The 22,467-nt window shown below is 35.1% G+C and overlaps 1 protein-coding gene across 2 annotated transcripts; it reads left to right on the plus strand.

Moving 5' to 3' along the window:
• Positions 1-1,610: 1,610 nt before the first annotated feature.
• On the plus strand, positions 1,611-22,211 carry il17rel (interleukin 17 receptor E-like). Of its 2 annotated transcripts, none has more exons than XM_015352544.2 (17): positions 1,611-1,793; positions 5,758-5,785; positions 7,557-7,700; positions 8,444-8,550; positions 9,203-9,317; positions 9,881-9,925; positions 10,388-10,527; positions 12,533-12,604; positions 13,149-13,203; positions 14,934-15,097; positions 15,523-15,567; positions 16,090-16,147; positions 16,458-16,606; positions 17,258-17,323; positions 17,441-17,498; positions 19,321-19,443; positions 20,110-22,211. In XM_015352544.2, the coding sequence occupies exons 1-17, from the start codon at positions 1,698-1,700 to the stop codon at positions 20,265-20,267; spliced, it is 1,623 nt and encodes a 540-aa protein (XP_015208030.1). In that variant the 5' UTR covers positions 1,611-1,697; the 3' UTR covers positions 20,268-22,211. The 2 variants fall into 2 exon arrangements, with proteins under 2 accessions (XP_015208030.1, XP_069048554.1); XM_069192453.1 differs by lacking the exon at positions 1,611-1,793 and adding an exon at positions 5,140-5,487.
• Positions 22,212-22,467: the final 256 nt, after the last annotated feature.

Genomic DNA, 22,467 nt, shown 5'->3' on the forward strand with positions numbered 1-22,467 from the left:
CTCTCAGTTGCAAAAAAACGTTCCAGCTTCAGAACTTTTTTCCCCGTTTTTTCCACTATTATAGATGGTAAAATTTTCTTTCTACAATATACAGAATATGGTAAATCCAAAAGATAAGATATAATTCAAAATGTACTGTGTGTCCGTCATTACTATATTTCTTGTATTTCATAATTACAAATGAAAGATAAAATACTGTAACGCAACGGGGGCTCAGGCGGGCGCCCTTGCCGCATCTGGTCGGCCCCATCCCGACTGAGGCTCGAACCCGGGACTTCCGCGTCTCCCTGCAGTGACCTAGCCCCGTGAGCTAAAGAGAGATCTCTCTTTAGCTCACGGGGCTAGGTCGCTGCAGAGAGACACGGGAGTCCCAGGTTCGAGCCCCTGATGGTGGGGGGCCGACCTAATGCGGCAAGGGCGCCCGCCTGAGCCCCCGTTGCGTTACATTGGTGTCAGAAGCGGTGTGGGATAGCCCTTCGCCGGGGACGGCGATTTAAGCGGGGGAGAGTGTAAGGCTTACGGCCGACAGGCACTGTGTAAGAGCCGGCGTACCAGAGCAGGTGACATCACCTGCTCTGGTACGCCGGCTCTTACACACTGCCTGTCGGCCGTAAGCGTTACAATACACTTAAAAGAAATCTAATTCATATGACAGATTAACATGCTGAACATTTGTTCAGTGCTTCTGTAGGTTTTGTATTGAATACATTTCCAGAAGTTACAAATAAACAAAAACAAATGTGTACAGTAGTTCATTTGAATGTAGACTGAAATCACGCTTTAATGGGATATTTCAAAACCTTTGTTGCAATTAGGTTATACCTCTTGATTTTAGAGCTCAATAGGTCCTGTTTGTGGATTGAGCTTGTACTTCATTTTTTCAAACCCCTGTGGCTGGGGTTCTACGTCATGTCTGCTGTGTGCACACATACAGGTAGGGCTGTGCAATGAGTGTGCTATGACAATCACCATGAGAATGCAAATGTACTTGTCTTGCAAATGTACTTGGAGTGAGAGAATGATGCTGAAAGAGACAAAAAATGGTGACATTTAACCTGCTCGAAATGAAATACATTGCTTAGATTTTTCCTTATATATTAAATTATTTAATCTTATTTAATTTGGACATATGTTGTCAGTGTATTGTAGGAATCCAAGGTTCATCTTTAATAAAAACTGATTTATATTTTGTTGATTATATTGTTCACTAATAACACATCTTTTCAAAAAGGTTTTTTTTTTATCTTTTAAAACAATTAAAGCATTTTAATAGAGTTAAACATACTTTTATGACCCTTCTATGAATTCGATAGAGATTATAATCACAATAATTATGTGATTCTTCAATATTTGCCACCCATAACTCTAATGTATAATTAGGTCTGTCTCTCTCACACATCTATGATAAGGGGCAAGCAGAAAAAGTGTATAGATGATTTATGTGGAATGTACAGTACTGTAATCAGTCTTTTATATCTAACCCCTATTCTTATAAAGAGAAAGGTGACAAAACAAAGGCAGTTCCCATGCTGTGGAGGCGGACCTTTCCCAGTTTAAATTGTGATGTTCAAATCAACAGTGCTCTCATAGTATTACTCTGAAGGCTCTGATACTCTGGGCTCTCACAGATAACAGACTATCAATTGCAACTGCTGCCCTAATATAACATCTCTTATTTTTTATACAAACTTTTGATCATGAATTTCATAGCTCTTGCTGCCTGCCTTGTCAGCAGTGTTCTGGCCTGGAATGAAATTGAAAGAATACAGGAATGTGGACATCAGTGTTCTGAGGTAAAATTAATAAATTATTATTTTCTCTATTAGTAGATATACTTTAGCAACCATTTCTTTTTTTACCCAAATGTTTTTGCCACTTATTTATATTGTTATGCTAATGAACTGAAAATATTAATGTACAGATATGACAAGGATTGTGTTTTGAATTCAATGTTCAGTTTATTATTAAAAGATGAGTTAATAGCCTTGATAGGGTGCCAAAGCTGTAGAGTAGCACCGCTGAGTAATATTTTTATTGTTCTAATTCCTCTCGTGTTGGTAAGATTGTAAAGTTCACATACTGTAACGTGCGCATATACTTTACTTTCATCTTCTTGGATTTGCATCCTGAAGTAATCAGTGTCACATAGGAAACATATGCTTACAAATCTTCTTTCACAGATCTTTTTGCTTGTGCAAACATGTTTTTAACAATCTGAATGTGTACTAAAGGATGGAGAGCTGTACCTGCTTGTGTAATATGCACGGAAGTAATCAAGATCACAGTGTTTTATAACATCAAACACAGTGTAAAGGTGTTAGGTACAGAATGAACTGGCTAATTGGTTGATAACACTAATTATTGAATCATCTGCACTTATTAGTGAAGTAATTAGTATTTAGTGGTTTTAGGTTTGTCTGTAATAATAAATGTTGCTAAACGTCTTGTGGAGGATTATCATCTGCAATAGTTCAGCCAATTAGGTTTTGGGAGCCAGTTATAAAATCAAATGTTTCTCTCCAGACACTTTAGTGGCTGGTTAGAATGATATGGTGAAACAGATACCTATGTTATGAGAAGAGGGGCTTTAAATTAAAATAAAAAATAATGTGTAATTTTTTACTTATCATTAATCATGATGTGTCAATAGAAAAAAAACATTTAAATGGAATGTAAGCCATTGTCTCACATTGGCACTAAATAATATAAATAGCAATTTTGATGTTCTTTATGTACAGTGTCTATAGAAAATAATCTGAATAAAATGGCTATATATTATATATATAATATATATTACATTACTGCTTAAGAGCAGTTTTGGAACATGGTGGCTTTTTTGTAATGTGTTTGAATACAGATGTTTCTTCTTGCCCTTTGAAAAACATCTAATACATGATTTAAGGAGATTTAAAGGAGTGATGTTTGTTATACTTTATATACTGTGGTAAGACACTAGTGGGTGCATTGATCTCTAAGAGGGTCTATTAGTGATCCTGGCCATTTTTTTTCACCATTGGACTTTAAATATGATGAAAGAGAAAACTGTTCTCTGCCTTACACCTCGCATATAACTCTTTTCACATTGTGCTCAGCATTAAAGTGGAACTGTAATTCTATTTTTATATTTTGATTTTGGAGTTAGAATGAATTAGCATTGATGAGGTCATTTCAAACCACAATAAAATTAAAATGTAAAACAACGTTTCGGCTGTGGAGCCTTCTTCAGGTATGAGCAACCCTCATACCTAATGTAGGCCCCATAGCTGAAAAGTTGTGTTTCCTTTCCTTTCTTTTCAGCATGGAATAAACCTATTACCTGTTCATTATTAAGTAATAGTAGTCTTTTTACAATGATTTGGTATTGATATTGTTATGGATATGGATAATTAAAAATGGAGCCTACGCATGCTGACGCAGTTACCTACTGTACTTGAGCTACTATTACTTAATTACCACAGAATAGGAAGTAATGACTTCCTGCATGTGCCTACATATACAATTAAGTGGAAAATGCCTGCAGAAACACAAATAAATGCAACACAACAGATATATTTAGCTTCATTATGCTTTTGTAAAAAAATAAAGGCCGGGAATGACATAACCATTACTGGTGTGCCTTGTCATTTGATTTGATCTTGTCAGAAAAACCAGGCTGAAAAATCTGTAACCAAATTTTTTTAATTCTGGACCAGCCTAGAATTCCCAAACTTTGTTGTGTAATTATTCATGTAGTATATTCGTTGTGTGTTGTTGGGATTTTAACCCTTAGCCTCACTAGTGTCAATGCAACCTGATTTGCACAAGGTGTGTGATGATGAGTTAACTCCATCTCCTTCCCACCAGAACAGTAGAAAACTCATACTTTATGACAAACTCACAATGTAGTTTTTTTGTATTGTATTTGAACATCAATGCAATCTTAACACAAGTTTAATTAACCCTTAAGTACTTAGTTTGTAGAATATAATTTCATTACACAACAAATTAAATACAGTCTAATTTTTAGAGAGCAATCCAACATCAACAGTCTAAAAAGTATTTTAATGTTATGAGCTAACTCTTAATCAAAAAGAAACAAGCAGTACCCTTATAATATTAGTGTTCTTCCTCTTATATAAACTAACAACAAGATTAACACATCTATTTAGAAGTATTTTTTAATCTTAGAAACAATTTGTATCCTTCATTGTTAGTATAGCTGGAGGGTCTATTTAAACCTTAAACCATTCTGCAAGTTCTAGGCCCTCTTGATGATAAGAATTATGCCAAGATAGTCAGATACAAATGAGGTTTTCTTAGTAGAATATGGAGTGTGTACAATTTTAATTATTTCAGCAAATGATGATTTGCTTAATGTGGCCTTCTAAATTTAATATACAAAAACATTTTTGTTGGTTGTAATTTCAATAGGCATTTTGCTTATAATATGTGTGCACATTCACAAATGCCTCACCACATACCGTATCTTTTGTGGTTTTAAAAAGAAAAACAATTGTCTCATTGCCAAACATGAGATCACCCATCATTGAAAGAACTGAAAGCTTTAACTTGTTAGTACTTGTCAGCTGAGTAGTTATCCTCACCTGTTCAGCTGTTGAATCCTTGCCTATAACAGCTAACATGTACAATGCATATCCCCTTGATATCCTCTTTGTTTAGTATTTTGTTGGAGAGATTTCAAAATTTCATGTTTATATAACTGGAAAGAATCACTTAGATTGTTGAAAGCACATGGCAACTCAAGCTAACTATGTGGCACAATTTCATAATAGAAATGTATGCATGTTGCAATTGAATAGTGTATTAGAAAATGGTATCTACTGTAGCTACTGCATAATGTAGCACTATTCAGAATAACCCAATTGTCTTGAACATAAAAACAAAGCAGGAATAGAAAACAGTACTATTAAAATTAAAAATTCGGTGTATACTTTGTTTCTACTTCCATAACACTCCATATTTTTTCAGATATCAATAAACCAGGAAATGAATTTACATTAATTTTCTATTCTAGTATATTTAGGCAAAGCACACCCTTTTCATGTACAAAAAAGGAAAAGAATAAAGCACCAGATGCATTATATCAGATAAGGATATCTTCTAATTTCTGGAAAATCCCTTTTATTTTCCCGACAGAATATCATACAGTGCAGTTTCCTCAAGGCGTTGTAGACAGGAAGTTTCTCCTATTGGTTTCATAACTTATTCACAGGTCAACATTGAACACTGAATGCCTGTTTTGTTAATGAGCTTGAGATCCTGTCTAATACATTTTTGTTACTCTGGAACACCTGCACAAGACTTTGATGTTATAAATGACATGTTATAAATGACGTATCAGGCAGTTTTTGTGGTGAGAAATTTGAAAGGTGTCATTAAGGAAGTAACTTCAAATGAGGATCTGAATGTACCAACATATCAATACAAAATTCATGCTCAATGTGTTTGTCTATCAACCATGAAGTGATACACATCTTTTCCACTAAAGTAGGTCAATTTAATTATTTTAAGTCATTTTCAATGTTATGTTTTAGGATAATAATCTTACTGTCATATAGTAGACGTGTGAAAAGTTGTGGTGATTTGTTGCACTACAATATTGTGTTCTGCTTTCTGTTTTTATACCTTCTTTTTCTTACACAGGAATTGTGATATTGGTCTTATTTAATATGTATTTTGCATTAGAAAACTACATGTCTTAGTGGACTGTCTTGTTTCTAGGTACGTAATGGCATATTTGTATCTTTCTTACTACAGGGTCTGCACTGCAAATCTAAAGCACATTGTAAGTATCTCTTTATATAGGATCATGTCATTTAACATATTAAAAAAAACAATATATACAGTACATGTTATAAACTCTAGTAAGAATTTAGTATATTGATATTAATTTATGGTCTTAGTTTGTCACTTTAGTTTTCCACTGACCTACCTAATATTTATCTGTTTTATAAAACAAAAAATCAATAAAAATACCTCCTGGAGATAATTGCACGATCCAATTAATTGCAACAGCATGGAAACTTTCCAACTTCTTCTCTAAGCAGATATTCATACACCAACCCATATCTGCTAGTCACACATGCCATGCTGTATTAATGATTACATCTCCACATCTTAAGAGACTACTCATGGCTAACTCATCTTATATTTGTATAATGAAACATTTAAACATGCCTCTGATTCCTTAACAGAAGTGTGTGTCCTGATTTTGTTGGTTCAATAACCTGAAACCCAATTAGACTGTTTATTATAGTCTCTGGTAGACCTTTCTTGGATGCTTGTTATGAATCAACAATATTACTTCCTACACCTGGGGGCTCAAATGAGAATAAAACAAAGCACAAAGATAACTCTTTTGATTAATTACACTAAAAACTAGTAGCTAAAAAATGAATTTACCAAACTGCTCAAGGATTAAAAAAGGAAATGCGAGCAGAAAAGAGTAATTTTGGTTCAGATAAAAAGTGAAAACTAAAAGTTACACTTTAACTTGGTGCACTGAATCAAGTTTTGAACACCTTTTTAAAATAGCTGTGTTTCAACAATGTCAAGAGGAAATAGTTACAGGAAGATTTCAAAAGGGAACCCTACTTCTGTTCCCTTGAAACCAGTTGAAACAAAGTTTTCATTCATAGCTTAGACAAGAGTGGAAAGTGACTCTCCCAACTTTTTCCATACAAAAATCCTTTCTGACCCTATTTATTTATTTATTTATTTATAAACAACAAATCAGAGATAAACAATTCTACCCATCACCGCTGACTATATGTGAGTACATATATTTTCTAAACCAAAACCAGGGCTATTTTTACATTTAGTTTTTCTTACTTACACTGGCTCCAGGATGTTTTTGTTGTGTTTTTAACGCCTCTCAGTATTGTATAGAAACACAATGTCACTGGAAGTTTCATGTTTGTATCTGTGCCAGCAGACTGCAATGGTACAAAATAATGGTACGAGATATAGAATACAAAAGTGATTAAATAAACTCATTAGCTAAAATATTGGGAACCTCCAAGAACAACAGTACACACTGTCAGTTACGGGCAATCAAGGATTGAGGAGCGTGAATGATTGTTCTCCCTGGCCAAAACAATCCCCAATGTTGAATCTCTTATTCTTATCCAGGCTTACCAACCACATCACCTCAATTCTTCCACTGATTCACATGTGCTCTGCACATCTGTGATTGATGTAACCTACTCCTGAAGAAAGATATCATGGGAACTGTCATTTGGTTCACACTTATAACACTGCAGGCTCACGGGTGTTCAGTAAGACAGATGCATAGCAGTGAATGGCAAAAAAAATATCCTCATCAACTCAGTGTTGAAAGATGACATAGTGCTGCTTCAAACCACTGATGATTGAACCATGGAATTCATTCAGTGCTCTGAAGGTGTTCCCTTCAGCCCCCCACTAGCCCTCTGATAACCTTTTCAGTATTTCACAAGTTTTTATTTAAATAAATGGAAGTTTTACTTAATTTTTCATTAGCAGTTATTTTATCATGTATATATGACCTGTATACTGTATATATTTTTTCTTTCTAGCATCAGTATCATTCTGTAAAAGACTACCAAAAGTTATAACTGAGCCTGTGTTTCAAAGTGTGAACATTTCAACAGTCATGAAGTGTGAAAAAAGGCAAATGTGCTCTTTGCATCTAAAAATTATGGGAATTTTGCGCTTTGATGGTATGTATTTTTTGTTTTATATTTTTGATGTTTTGATACTGTATATAATTAGTAATTACATAAGAAAGAAAGCATTCATCATATTACACTATAAGCCTGCACAACAGAATTGCTGTGCTGTTTTTATTTTTCCAAACATTTCAAAATGTTTGCAAAATGAATTTTGTTTAGCTTTTTCGTGTGTAAGGGTTAAGAAAATCCGCCATCTTGCATAAAAAGGGGACATTGTTCTTACATGTATAACAATATCTCGTTATTTGACTTATCAAACAAGTGCCTCCAAAACCTAAAACAATTTTAGGATACAAGTGATCTTTTAATAAATATACACATAAGATATAAAGAGATAATCAGCAGTATTTTGTATGTCACATTAGCTGTTACATATTCATCTTAGAGTTAAATATAGTTAGATATGTTGTAGATATACAGTAACTTTTTCATTTAAATGAAAGAAAGAGAAAGACATACAGTACAACTGCTGTTTCCTCCCCATTTACAATACTGTGTTATACGTGAACCATTAAAAGTCAAAGAACGTTGATCATTCATTTGATCTTTGCCATAGACTGAGTTCAGTTTGGAAGATAGATGACAATGATAAGCTATTTGCATTTATTTATCTTTTACTTTTACTTGCGATAATGTTTTTTTTTAGTCTTTATCTTTTACAAGTTATACCTTTTACTAGTAATGACATTGCACAATTTACACAGTATATTTTGTCTATTGATATTTCCTAGAAAACATTCGAGGTGTGAAAATGTGCTCAATGTCCCTTGGAACGTCTAATGAGCAATGTCATATTATCAGTTTTAAAGCTACAGATAGGAAGCTTATTGGACAAGAGGTAAATATTTATCCTTTATACTGTAATATACTTGGAAAATTGCACTTCAATGGAAATAATGAACAAAAAAAGATTTAGCTGGAAAACTCTAAAGTATATACTGTCTTCTTTAAGAAATATTTTGAAAAGTTTTCACAAATCCCTGTGAAAGTAACATAATAAGAGAGAGAAAGCAACATGAAGTTCCTGAAAATGTGCATTTCTAACTTCCAAACCATGAGATGAGATCGCTTTATTGGCCATATACAATTTCTTGTATTAGGAATTTGTCTTTTCACAAACCCCAACTTGCTATCCATGAGACACACAGAGAGGGAAGCTTGGGGTCAGAGCGCAAGGTCAGCCATTTATATGGCACCTTTGGAGCAGTTGGGCTTAAGTGCCTTGTTCAGGGGCCCAATGGAGTAGTATTCGTCTGCAGGCCGCGGGATACAAACCTGCAACCTTCCTGCCACAGGTGCAGATCCTTTGCCACAGAGCCACCTCAATGCACTGTAATATAAATTAGGTACAGTTACTATGAGAGACCTAAGCATCATTATCGCAGTAAAACGATGCAGGACAAAAATGCTTTAAGTGAGCAGTTTTGTATGTTATTCTTCTAGGCTGTGCCTTTGAGAAATAATAATTTGCATTTCTGTTGCCTTTGCAGGTGCATGTTCAGTACAATTGTTTTGATGTTGTAATTGGTGAACAGGTTGATGTAACGCTTAAAACAATTCCATATTATTGTGATTTAAGATTGTCCCAAAGCTACCATGTTCAAGGCAAGTATTGCAATAAAAAATAACCTACAGCCCCAAGAAGCAGCCAGGCTGCTTCACCGTAGGGATAATGAGTACCTGCTAAAGCTGGCTGTGCTTCAGAACTCAGAAAGCTGCAGAACTCAGAGTAGTAGTCTTACTATTAACCTGATATCACTGCATTTAAACAATAATAATGCTTAGTTTCCTGCAGGTTATCCAGCACTAAGAGTGAGCAGCTGAATTGCCATTATACAATATAATTTCTACACTCTTGTATTTTTCAGTAAACCTTGTTTGTAATGAGAGTGGCAGTCAATTATCAATAGTAATACATATTGGACTTACATTATTCTATAGAGAATATCAAACTTCTTCTAGGCTCTGTATTAAATACCACTCAACATAAATAGATCAATATTGTCTGCAATGAGAAAGAATTGCCATTTATAGAAAAGATTACACATACACATTGTTTGTGAATAACGTTTGCAAAACAAAAATAATTATTTATAAATTATTTGTTCACTGTTGTAAGATCTTTCAGTAGATTATTATACTAACCTAATTTTATATTTTTATTTCAGACTGCACTAATAAAGACGTAAGACATAATATACCCCAATGCATTGGTAAGTCTCTTGCACAAACCCCAACAGTTTAGATCTTCTTGCGGTAAACAGAAAAACATTTGATAGCTAAAAACACAAACCATTTTTTATTTTGAAAATCAACCTTTTATTTTCACTAACTCTCAAATAATTGATTAAACTCACTGTGTCTGACATCTGTACTGTTTGTCCATGTTAAAAATTATATTGTACTTTAACAGATACCATTGTAAGAGTACTAACTTCAATATTTTGCTCAGATAGGGTATTTACACCCCAATGGTGTATGACTACTAGAAGCTGTAATTGAAATATATTACTTATTTACATATGAAGTTCTCACTGAATATTGGTGCATAATACTATTATTATTATTTCATTTATATTATTTAATATTAAGTATAAGATAGCACTTTCTTTGTTGTTTTCTAAAAATAACATATTTTGCAGATTTGAAATAAAAATGGTGTTGTTTTGTAACAGCTGGAAAACTAGATTACACTGTTGAAGTCGAAAGAAAGCTACTGTCTGTGCAAGTTACGGAGCTCCTTGATTATAAGGATTACCACCTGAGACTATGCCACAAGTGGTACTCCTGTCAAAGCACTGGATCTTATGCACTGGTATGTACAGTAGCAAATCTATTTCTATAGGTTTATGTAGTAGAATAGTCTACTTAGGTTTAATCTGTAAGAAAGATCAATTTATTTTTTTTACTGTTATAGTCATTTTTGATTTGATCATGTGAGTCTCCATAATGCAAATTGACTATAAAAAGACTGATTTATTAGGGAATGCTCTTTCCATTACGCAGGGGCATTTTGGCTATAAGGTGTCTGAAGTATACTGAAACTAGTAAAAAACTAATGAAAACAGTTGCATGGCAGCCTTAGTGTAACAACACAGGTTTGGAATGCTGGTGTGTTCTCTTATTCATTGATGTCAGTCTTTGTCCAGACTGCACACCTTTAATGTTGTGCACTGTGTCTATGCACAGGTACTATATTTTCATTCTTTGGAAACATTGATATAAACATTGTTGTTAAAATGAATAGCAAAGGTATGGATTTTTGTGCTAGTGCTAGTTGAAAGCTATTAAAGTTTGATGTTATAAAGTGATAGCAGAGAAATTATGAACATGTGATATTATTAACTGGGTTTAGTAGTTTGTCTTATCAAAAAGCTTTTTTTAAAAAAAAATCGTTTTACCTTTCTCCACTACAGAATTTCTCATTCTTTAGCATATCCTTTTATCTATTTTTCCATGTTTTCTTTTTGAAATAATCACAAAATAATTTTGCAGATGGAATATTCCAACTAATAAAATGACCAATTACTATATACAAACACCATACTTATTGTGAATCCAAACGCTGTACCCCCTAACCCACTAATTCCCACTCGGCCACTGGTATCTACTGTATATTACAGTTTTCTGTAATGAGCATCACAGTGTTGCAGAGGTTATCATTGTTACCTCACAGTGCTGGGCCCCTGGGTTCAATTCCAGATCTATGGTGCTGTCTGTGTGGAGTTTGTATGTTCGTGTGCATGTGTTCTCATGGATTTCCTCCTAGTGTTCTGGTTTCCTGCTATAGTCCAAAGACACACTAGTGTCAGGAAGCATTTATCAGGACCCTACGCAGACAGCAGAATCTGGAAGGGAGTGCAACAAACATGGGGGAAAGAGGACTAGGAACGGGACTGGTAGAAGAACAGGGGGCGTGTCGGTGGTGTACTGTTGCTCAGGGGGGGCGTTGTCCAGGCGAAAGTCCTAAGGGAGTCCGTAGGGAAATGTAGAGTGGGAGCAAAAGTCCAGAACCGTGTATTCCATCCAAGACAGACGAGACAAAAGCTAAAAACCGGAGCGGGATCTGGGGCAATGAAAAGGGGTAACGGGGCCAGGCGCTCCAAGCTCCGGACCCAGATCGTCAGGAAGCCGTTGCGAAGCCTATGCCGTCGGGCCACTCCTGGACTCGCTGGTAGGCAGGCTTCCGGGCGTCCATCTTCCAAAACTGAGTCCGGAATGGTAGGAGTACCTGGCTTTTGTAGGGAGGGGCTGGACAGGAGTCAGGTGTAGGAAAATCAAGCAAAACGGAAAAGAGCCGGAGCACCCTTAGGAGGAGGGACTTACGGTCGTGACAACTAGTAGGTTAATTGGCCTTGGTGTGAATATGTGTTTCTGTCCTGTGCATCCTGCCGTACGCCTGTTGCTTGCCAAGATAGGCTTCGGCTGTCTGTGCTGGATAAAGCAGTTAAAAATAGATGGATACATGGTTGGATTTTCTATAATGCAGTAGTTTACAGAAACACAACTATTTCATTATAGCAGAAATGACTGTACTAACAAAATGGTTAATTGTGAATCTATACCTTCTTCCTATTTGATTCTACTTCAATGTGCTGGTAAAGTTTTTTGTCTATATTTGTTCCTCTTTCTTATTTAATTGCTTCTCATGAAACTTTACTAAGCAGAAATGAGCTTGTTCTGGAAGAGATCTCAAGCCGGAATGAGAACAAATAGTAATTACATGTTTTGTGAACTCAGTGTTATGAAATACTAAAGGTTCTCAGGAAATGATCATCTGGCCAGCAAAACGTTTGAAACTGATAACTGATGTTTTACAGATTAAAAGGGAAAACCCCATGAAAAATGCAACACTGCCATATTCAAGACTTTATCCCTGTCTTTGCATTGAGGTAGTAATTTTTTTAAATATTATTTATTTAGTTTTACATAAAAAACATCACTATTTTCTTTTTGTAAAAATGTTCCATTGCTCCATGTCAAATAGTTCAAAAATGTAAATAACAGAGAGACTAAAAGTAGAATCAAAGACAAGCTGTATTATTGGGAGGTACAAAATACCAACTTAAATGAGTTGTTGCAAAGACAATTCTTGGTGTATTCATTCTTTCTGGAATTGTCACATTTCTCCTTCTCTTTGAGATATAGTGCTAACTATAGCACTATATATGGGTGGAGACTTGTCTGGTAGGAATTTGTATAATGTCACCCATACTTTGAAATTGCTTTGAACTCACAGTGAGAAATGATTGTGTTAGAAAAAATTGTCTATCTCATACTGTACCTTATTTGTTGCACTCATTAAATTCTGGATATTTGATTTTGATCTTGCGAACAGTCATTTGCAATTGCTTCTCAAGAAAAGTACAAATAATTTTTGATGTTTGAAGCTGTCAAAGCATTTTTTTTAGGTATTGAAAAATTATTTGTTTTTAGGGCTGGTCTTCCATGGAAGATGCAAGCAGAATTCAACTATGTCCATTCAAAAACAGTGAGTACACAAAATGAAATCTCATGAGTATAACTTTCAGAGAGGCAGGTTTTCATGTTTTATTGCTAGTGGAAATCCACAAACATGTATTAAACCCTATCTACTTTAGAACAGGAATTTGATTTTGTAATCTGTTGACTTGTGCCAAAGATTGATTCCAAATGAAAAATTTGCAATGCATACATTTCAATTATGTTTAAACATATGTGCTTGGACTTCACACCTCTGTTGTCTAAAACAGAAATAACTAATAACTGTGCAAAAAGAGTTGTTGAAGTTTGAAGAAATGTACAGATCCAAAGTCTGTCAAATATCCTGCTCATGTGAAATAAACCATAACAATTGTTCAGAAAATGAACAAAGAAGAAACAGTTGGAATAATGTTTGAACTTTTTAACCCCAAGGCAAGAAAAATGCTGTGTAATGCTTACAGCAGTTGCAATAAAAGTAGTTTGGAAATAAACTAAAACATTCTGTTCTTCAATGTCATCCATACCATCAGGAAAGCATTACAATGGCACTAAATATAGACTCAGACAACACCTGAATGATACCAGGAAATTAATGCCCTGGCTTCCCCAGTTACGAAATCTAATCTCAAACACATTGATATGGAGATGGAGATGGTGGAGAATTAAATGAAACTGCAACTAGTAAATAGTCTGGAAAATGTTCAGAACCAAAAGGCCAAAATGGCAAGAGCATATATTGATAGATTACTAGAGGTACACTGTATATGATAAAATATTTAGAGTGACTATTAGCATTTATTCTGAATTGTTCTGATTATTGTAGTATGTTGCAAAATGCCAATAATGCATATTCTGCCCACTGGCCTGGATACAAAGGGGTTCATTCAGCATGTACTTTAACCTGGATTTTAATGTAAATTGGAAGTGACCCTTTCTTAGCTGTTGTGTAAACACATACTGTATAGAGAATTACCATTCATGATATTGCAGCGATCCTCCCTTATTTTTCCTAGCTCTGTCTGTTGGTGAGAAAACAGGGACAGGAGAGCAGAATTACAGGCAAGCTTTGTTGTCCTTTAATGGTCACAGGTGCATTTATTAATCAAGGAGGGGAGTAGAGAAAGAAAGGAAACTAAATACTGGGAGTAAAATGAAATAACAATTAATGAAAAAAAAATCTTAAAAATATTTAGAATAATTAAAATGTACTTAAAAACAAATACACAGTAAATAATAATTTTACAAATTAGTGGGAAGTGAGAAATAAAAAATAAGTAAAATAAAAATGTAGTGGTAAGTATAATTTGAGGTAAATGAGATCTTTACCATCTGGCACAGCTCTGGCAAAAGAGTAATATATTAGAGGCCATCATGAACGGACAAATATTTATTAGCAATAAAACACAACAACACAACTACACAATCAATACAACATCCAACATTAAATGTTACTCTGTAAACAAAACTGTGTTCCAATATCCTACTTTCTACAGAGACAGAAACCCACAGTGCTAATCCTGTAAACTGAACTCATCTACAAATACACTGACAGGACGCACTGACAGAAAACTACCCTAAATAAAAGATTACAACATGGGATTATATCTCCTACAACATGGATGATCAACAGTGAATGGGAATCCATCTCCCTGTTGTAAAGAGGCATCACCAACTTGGACAGAACATTTTAAGACTGAGGATTCTACAATAAAGGAAACCAGAATTTCCTATTAAAATAACTTCTATATATCTGTACAGACACAGAGGAACTTTGGTCTGGAATTACATACAACTCTGCAGCTCAGGAATTGTCTTGGAAACCTGTTTGCCCCATTGATGCTAAAATAAACCTCTGCTGGACATCTCGAGAAAATCTCTGTCTTGACTTGGCAAACACTTCTCAAGACGTCCATGGGTCAACAGTAAGATGCAACAATTAAATTTACTTAACTATAGCAAATATGTTAGAATATTTATAGTTTTTCACAGTTTCTGTGAGCTAAGATTGTTCAGACATTTAGCATTACTGAAATCCTTATTATGGCAAACATTGACAGCTTTTGATTCACAAAAGAATGTTGAAGTCACTGTACAAATGAGATTATACATAAATACACGCATTTTTATTTGTAATATTTCTGCAAATGCAGTTCCTGTGTGATTAAAAATTACTAGTATGTCCCTTCATACATTGTTCTACTTTCCTATATCTTTTTATTTTCCCTTTTATTGCATTAGTTTAATAATACTATGATAAATACTGTATACTTGTCTAAATGGTCCTTTCTGTCTATACTTGTCTAAATGATCCTTTCTGAAAACTCAGATCCAGTTTTTGCATCCATAGGTAAAATATGCTCAAGTGGATCCAAACCCAAGTCTTTGCATGAAGGTAAGATTATTAAATATTTATTGAATTACATGTGCTCTAATCGTACTGTAACTAATTGGACTTTTCTATGCATTTCTTAGTGAGTTATATACCATATGAGTCTTATGAGAACGTTTGGCTAGTTCATTTGTGTGAAAAAGGCTTGCTGATCTAAAGAACATGTATAACTACTTATTAAAGAACCTGTGGCAATCTACTTCAACAAAATGAAACAGTTTGTTCAGGACACCCTGCACAAAGCCATAAGTCTTTGTTTCCCTATTGTTTTTGAGTACTGTAGATTTCCATGATTGATTAGAATCCTAAAGGATAATCAACCGTTTTACATATTTTTATCAAGTCCATTTATTGTTTTCAGTCTTTTCAGATGTCTGAGATAGACAGTTTTTGAGGTCTAGAGTAAACATGCATGACAACACAACACATTTAATATGAATTATGATATGTGAGAGAATAATCATGGTGCTGAACAAAAGGGCAGGTGAGAGTAACATATTTTAATTTACAATGATTTTTTTTTAGTTTACTACAGAAGCTGGTTCTTGGATTAAATGCCCTTTTAGTAAAGATTATTTCCCAGGTAATTAAACTTTCTTTATCACATTTGTACTTTTACTTGTAAAATATATATTTTTAGAAACAGATATAGAAAGATATGAAAATATCTAAGAGCAAAAACAATCTGGTTTGTGAGCCATCTCAGTTCTTTTAATAAATTGTGCAATCCATCAAATCTTCAGATTAAAACAGTATTTATTCACTTTATTTTAAAAGTGAACTATATTTATACTGAAGTCGCCAAATACAGAATACAAGGAACTGGCTAATATAAAAAAGAATGTTGCTAGAAATGGAACACTGATTATATAGTATAAACTGTATTCTTACAGCTTGGGACATGAAAGTGATTTCAACACACGGTCAACAGCAAATAGTCATTACTTCTCAGATCAGCACAGTGGTGTCTCTATCTCTTTGTAAGAAAGGTGAATCCTTTCTTTGTGACCCTGAAGAAGACTACCTCATTTCAATCCTTCTGGTAAGCACTTTTTTAATATCTGTTGAACATATAATGGCAAAAATAGAAACTGCCAGCAGCCATATCAACACTAAAGCTAAGCGGGGTTGCACTTGATCAGTACCTGGATGAGAGACCTCCTGGGAAGCCATGGTTGCTGCTGGAAAAAGTGTTAGTGGGTCCAGTGGGGGGTGCCCACCCTGCGGTCTGTGTGGGTTTTAATGTCCCAGTATAGTGGTGGGGATACTATACTGTAGTGGGCACTGTCTTTTGGATGAAACTTTAAACTAAGGTCCTGACTGTCAGTGGTTATTAAAGATCCCCAGGCATTTCTTGATAAGAATGAGGAGTTATCCCGGTGTCCAGGCCAAATTCTTCCTCCTTGGCCTTCACCGTGGCCTCCAAAGTGTCCCAATGTATGATTGGCTTGCACTTGCCCAGCGATGGACAGGCTGTACCCTGCCATGTGTTCATTGCTGCCGGGTAGGCTTCGGCTTCCCGCGACACCGTATGGTATAAAGCGGTCTGGTAAATGACATGACATGACATAAATAGAAACCGATGGAATGGAATGGAATCATGTCTTGATATTTTTCTGTCTTTACTTACCTATTGTAAGAGTGAACATGAAGATAATTATCTTTACATTTTCATAATTTATTTTACTTCTAGGATAAATCCAATACCACAATTGTTAACCTAACCAATGAAGTATGCAAGCCAAATGTGTGTATCCAGGTGAGTGTAGTTTTTTATTTTTTAGATATGTATTCCACTCTAAATGTAGAGTCATCATAATAAAGCTGATATACCATTTTAATTCCTCTTTTAAATTGCTTTTATTCCTTTTGCTAGGCAAGAAGATTAGATGCTAAATACTCTGCCCCTGTACAGAAGTGCAAATTACAGTGCTGTAAGTAAAACCTTATTTTAATTATCCTAACACTCATATTTGAATTGAAAAGTCTGTGTGTAAAAATCACTAAACAGCAGAACGGTCATCAACATAATGTCTTGTGCAAAACCCTTAAAGAAGAATCAGTACAAACATAATAAAAGGTGCAAGTCTGTAATTTATACAACCTCCCTTTCCAGTTCCTCTGTACTGTGATTTTTGTGATGGTTGCAGTCTGATGGGATGGGCTCAATGGAATTCCAAAGAAATCAATGTTAGCTTGAGGCTGAGTGTCTTTCAGCAAATTACTGAGAACTAATACTTCTTATTTATCTTCAAAGGGAGCTCTATGACTGCCTGAAGCTGCTTAACAACTTGTGGTCTAGGTTACACTGATAATATTTACAACAGAAAATGCATAAAAATGTGATGTCTGTCATTATGTGGATCTACCTGTCACAAACAACCTTTTAACCTCCATGTTTCTAGACAGGCTTCTTCAAAAAGGGGGATTAACGTGAACAGCAGATTTTGATGATTCTTAACTTGGTGCATATTATAAGGCATATGCACAGTGATTATATTTTAGATAATAACAGGAATTGACTGTTGTAATTGTGTAATTGTGGAATGTGAATGGCCTTTTCCAGTTTTTCAGTGTCTCACCTTATGCTCAGTTTGCTATTTTAGCATAGAGCCTTTGCCAGCAAATATACAGTTTTGAAAAATAGAACCCAAAGAGCTGCTGTCAGCTGGCTATATATGATGCTGTGTGCATCTTTTGTAGAACTCTGCATCTCACTTCATTACCTTCATTGAAACTTCTTGTTTCACATTGAGCATTGCAGGGATCTTACCTTTATTGCATTCATCCAGTACTGGAGTTGCTTTCTTGCCTCTTCAGACTTATATCTCCACTGAAAGCAAACAGCCCTCCATTCACCATTCCATCTGTATTTTTACAGTTCTTCTAATGTCAGCGAGCCTCCAAGAAACTCAGAGCAACTATAGCAGTTTTGTCCTCCTTCGCTTTCTCTTTGTCTTCCTAATTTTGTTAATTCCCTTCTGTGACCACTGCATGAGCCTCCGATCACTAATTCACACTCTGCCTCGCAGGTTTACTTGTTAAACCCCACGCTATCACTTGTACTTGGGTTTAGACAACTACAGCGATGGGTTATCCCACCCCATTTACCCCCATTTTTAGTAGGTGTCCAACTGGTCATTATCTGCCCTTGATTCTTCTGCCTTGCAAAGCTTCCAGCCAAATCCATAAACAATATTATTTTTCTTTCCAATAAGTCTTGTGAACTTTAGAAAGTGGAATTTCTCTTCCATTTTTCATTCAGGCTAATCATCTGGGCCACTGCAAGATTTTTTCAAACTAGCCCATGCTGCTGCCTGCTTACGGGCAGCTCTCTTCATGTTTCTGCATCATACTTGCTAGTTTCATCATTATTACAATTTGACCAATCAACTGAGTTGCCGATAAGAGTAGTAACTTCAGATGTACTAGGCAGTAATTGTCTTGGCAGAAAAGCAAAGGTTTTGAACCATGTCTATAGCAGCCATAGGCAAAGAAGGCCTCTGGGTAGGGCTGAGGTGGTTGCTGCTATCAAGCCCAGCAACTTCTGACACACCATGGCAGTCATAGTTGTATTCAGCCTGACACGTGAGAGGCATTTAATTGAAATGAATTATTTGATTTGTTTTTCTACTGAGCTAATAAATCTGAATAGACTTTATCCTTTTTTATCTGCAGAAAAGAGCTCCCTTCTTTCTGCATGTTTATTTCTGTTAACATTGCTCAATAAACTTTTTGAACTTTCATTTTTTACAGCACAGGTAATTCATGGAAAAGGACAGATATGTAACAAAACAAATGTCTGGATGATGGCACTTTCATTAGTAATATTGACAGCGTTCATTGTGGCAGCTATCATTGGAAGTGTAATGCTAAAAGGTAAGTTCTGTTCTCCTTTTTATAGAGGATAATTATGTCTACTGTCTTTCAGAGATTACAAAGTACAAAAAATGTAACAGAAAATGTGAATAATTATACATGTCAAAGAATCATGATAAGCTTTAGATATGAAATGTTACAAATTCTACATCGGCATGACCTCCATAAACATTAATACAATGCAGTCAGAGTTGACACATAGACTTGATCAGCCTCTGGACAGACTGCTGTGGGATGTTCTCATAATATTCCAGTGTAGTTCTAGCAGCATGGTGAAAGCCAGCTGATGGCAGTTGTCATCTGACAATAGCACTAACAAGTGGGACCCATAGCCGCTCTTGCACTCAAATCATGAGAAAAAAACAGACAATGGCTAGATCTTGACATGGGTTTCTTGAAATCATACTATTACTATCTTAGTGTTCTGTGGTCTTGCATGATCCTGCTGGAAATGTGGCATTTCCAGATTGGGTTGCAGGAATGGAAAAACTGTTGGCTCAAGGACTTCCTAAATGTTCTGCTAAATAGTAAAGTTACGATCAAACTTTCTGACATTAAAAGATATTCCTCCTTGCATAGTCACACTTACATGTCCCCGATGGTTTGCTTGACTATTGTAACAGTCAGCCTAACACTCACAATGTCTCCCTATACTTCTTCCATTAGGTCTGTCGATGACAAAACAACCTCCAACCATGAATAAACTCCACTGTTCTCTACAGCCAAAAGAAGACAGTGATTTAATCTCACCGCTGTCAACATGTTATGACAAAAAGCCTGCTCATTCTTTCCATGCAGACAGTGAGCTACGGACATTCTGTTGATATGTTGGCTTATTCCTGACTTTTCTCATGCTGGGAGCTTCTGCAGTTTGCCAACGATTCCACATATGAACCAGATGCAAGTAATGGTCTTGGGCCAGTTTGGGGACCAGCTGCATTACAGGACATGGCTTGTCCCTCACTGAGCTGGACTTCCAGTTTCTCTGGACTAGCCGACTGCCAAACATTTCATTCTCTAGGCAACTGCTCTCACCAATTTCCCAGCTTCACTAATGCCAAAGCCAACTGGGCCATCTTCATAACTGCAGCCACTATATGAATTAAAAAAATGAGTGAATTTTAGAAAAACTTTCTAAACAGATTCTTACTCAGCTCATTTTGACCATTTTAACTCAACCCAAATACCAAACATTAAGCAACTAACATTGCTATGAAACCACATGGTATGAACTCATTATTTTGTATCCCAAGAAGCAGTACTACAGTATATCAACAAATCTATCTCCTCCATATTTGAAGTCTCAGTTACTGTACATTATATAAGCACCAAATGATGTAAAACATAAAGTGCAATATTTTGATTGTGCTTTGGAAAGACTCCATGCAGATATTAAATATATACAACAAATAAAGTGCACATTTCATTTTGCACTGAATAACATTTATAGTTCTTTTTCAAAAAATCACATAGGGACTTTGTTTGGTAAAAATGGGATTTTAAAGTTGTGTATGTGCAAAAAGGATATGCTATCTCATTCCTTTAGAAAACCGAGGGGTATATACAATAGTCACACAAATTTGTATGACTATTTCTAAAAGTGTCTCAAAAACATTTAAGTTAAATTATTTGCCAATTTTATTTTAATGTTTTTTACATATCTTCAGTTATTACCATAAAAATATAATAATTAACATTACTTCTGCATCACAGTCAGGTCCTTTCCCACTTAGTGTATCCAGTCTTGAACAATATTAATTTAAATTATTTATTATTTGTAACACATTTTTACTTTGTAAATATTTATTTGTTGTTACTGTTATTTTAATTTAATTCAGCATTTCATCCCTACACCTAACTAATCTTTACTCTGGAAATGTACCAGAGAACATTGTGGAGATTCCAGTGCTGACAACAATATGCAAAGAGTGTTAACAACATCCCTGCATAAATAGAAAACATTTTCTAAAGGTTATCACAAAAGAATCCTTTGTAAGACCATGCTTCAAAATGAAAACCATGTGATTCACATGGCATTCCGTAGGTTATTCAAATAACTAACACATGACTGATGTATTTCTGACCTTCACCCTCAGCCTGAGGTGACAGCTCACTATACACTGCCGAGTGAATTGTTTAAATGCCAATCTAAAACAATAAAAACAATCTGCAGAGATGCTAATAATATAATCACTATTTTTGTCTAGTTAAAAGAATGCATTGAACACCTTTGAAAACCCATTAGAAATAAATGTAACAGCATTTTGCCACAGGCAATGTACTATATTGCTTTGCGTTCAACCACGACGAAGGCATCATCGGTGATACCCCAAGCATAAGTGAGATTCCTAGCATGCTTGGGGATTTTCGTCTAAGTATTGTGAAACACTTCTTTTCTTTGGGAGATGTCCCAGACTCCACTGTACTTCACGATTATTTATTCCTCTAAAGGTTAAAAAACGTTTCTTGAAACACTTTTGTGAATTCAGTGTCTATTGGTAGAGTATATGTTGTAGCTCTGCTCAGAGATTGCCCTGTTGGAAGGAAAAGTAATAAGAATAAGAATGAACATGTACATAATCTTGTTTAATATAAGCATAGCATTTTATTTACAACTGTAATGTGCTTTGAAATATGCATTCCTCATTTTATTGACATTGTAACTTGCAATATTTATGTTATATTCAATAGTAGTCACACAGTTATGCCAATGTCTACAGTATGTACCATACAAAAATAATGCATTTAAATAAAGTTTTGTACATTCATTTTTTACCCAGATGTTTTCTCTCCAGCTCAAAGTAAAATATACCAGTGGATACATACAGTAGCTGATTGTCATTTTACAGGAGTATCTCTCGTGTAATTATGACCATGGTCTATCTAATGGAATGTGAAGAAATTAAAGAAAATTGTATAATAATTGGGTTACCATGGCTTCAATAAATTAGTTAAGAGATAATGTTTTTTAGGATAGACATGGGCTCATTGCAAATAAGAATATTATGTATGTGACACTACAAG

This window comes from Lepisosteus oculatus, chromosome 7 (assembly GCF_040954835.1).
Source record: "Lepisosteus oculatus isolate fLepOcu1 chromosome 7, fLepOcu1.hap2, whole genome shotgun sequence".
NCBI classification, from domain to species: Eukaryota; Metazoa; Chordata; class Actinopteri; order Semionotiformes; family Lepisosteidae; genus Lepisosteus; species Lepisosteus oculatus.

What these genes read in the sequence shown, in the direction of transcription:
- il17rel (XM_015352544.2), top strand. Translation starts at nt 1,698, where the DNA reads ATGAATTTCATAGCTCTTGCTGCCTGCCTTGTCAGCAGTGTTCTGGCC. An exon ending in TAATATACCCCAATGCATTG is followed by an intron (nt 9,926 to 10,387) that starts GTAAGTCTCTTG and finishes GTTTTGTAACAG; the next exon opens with CTGGAAAACTAGATTACACT. An exon ending in GCACTGGATCTTATGCACTG is followed by an intron (nt 10,528 to 12,532) that starts GTATGTACAGTA and finishes GATGTTTTACAG; the next exon opens with ATTAAAAGGGAAAACCCCAT.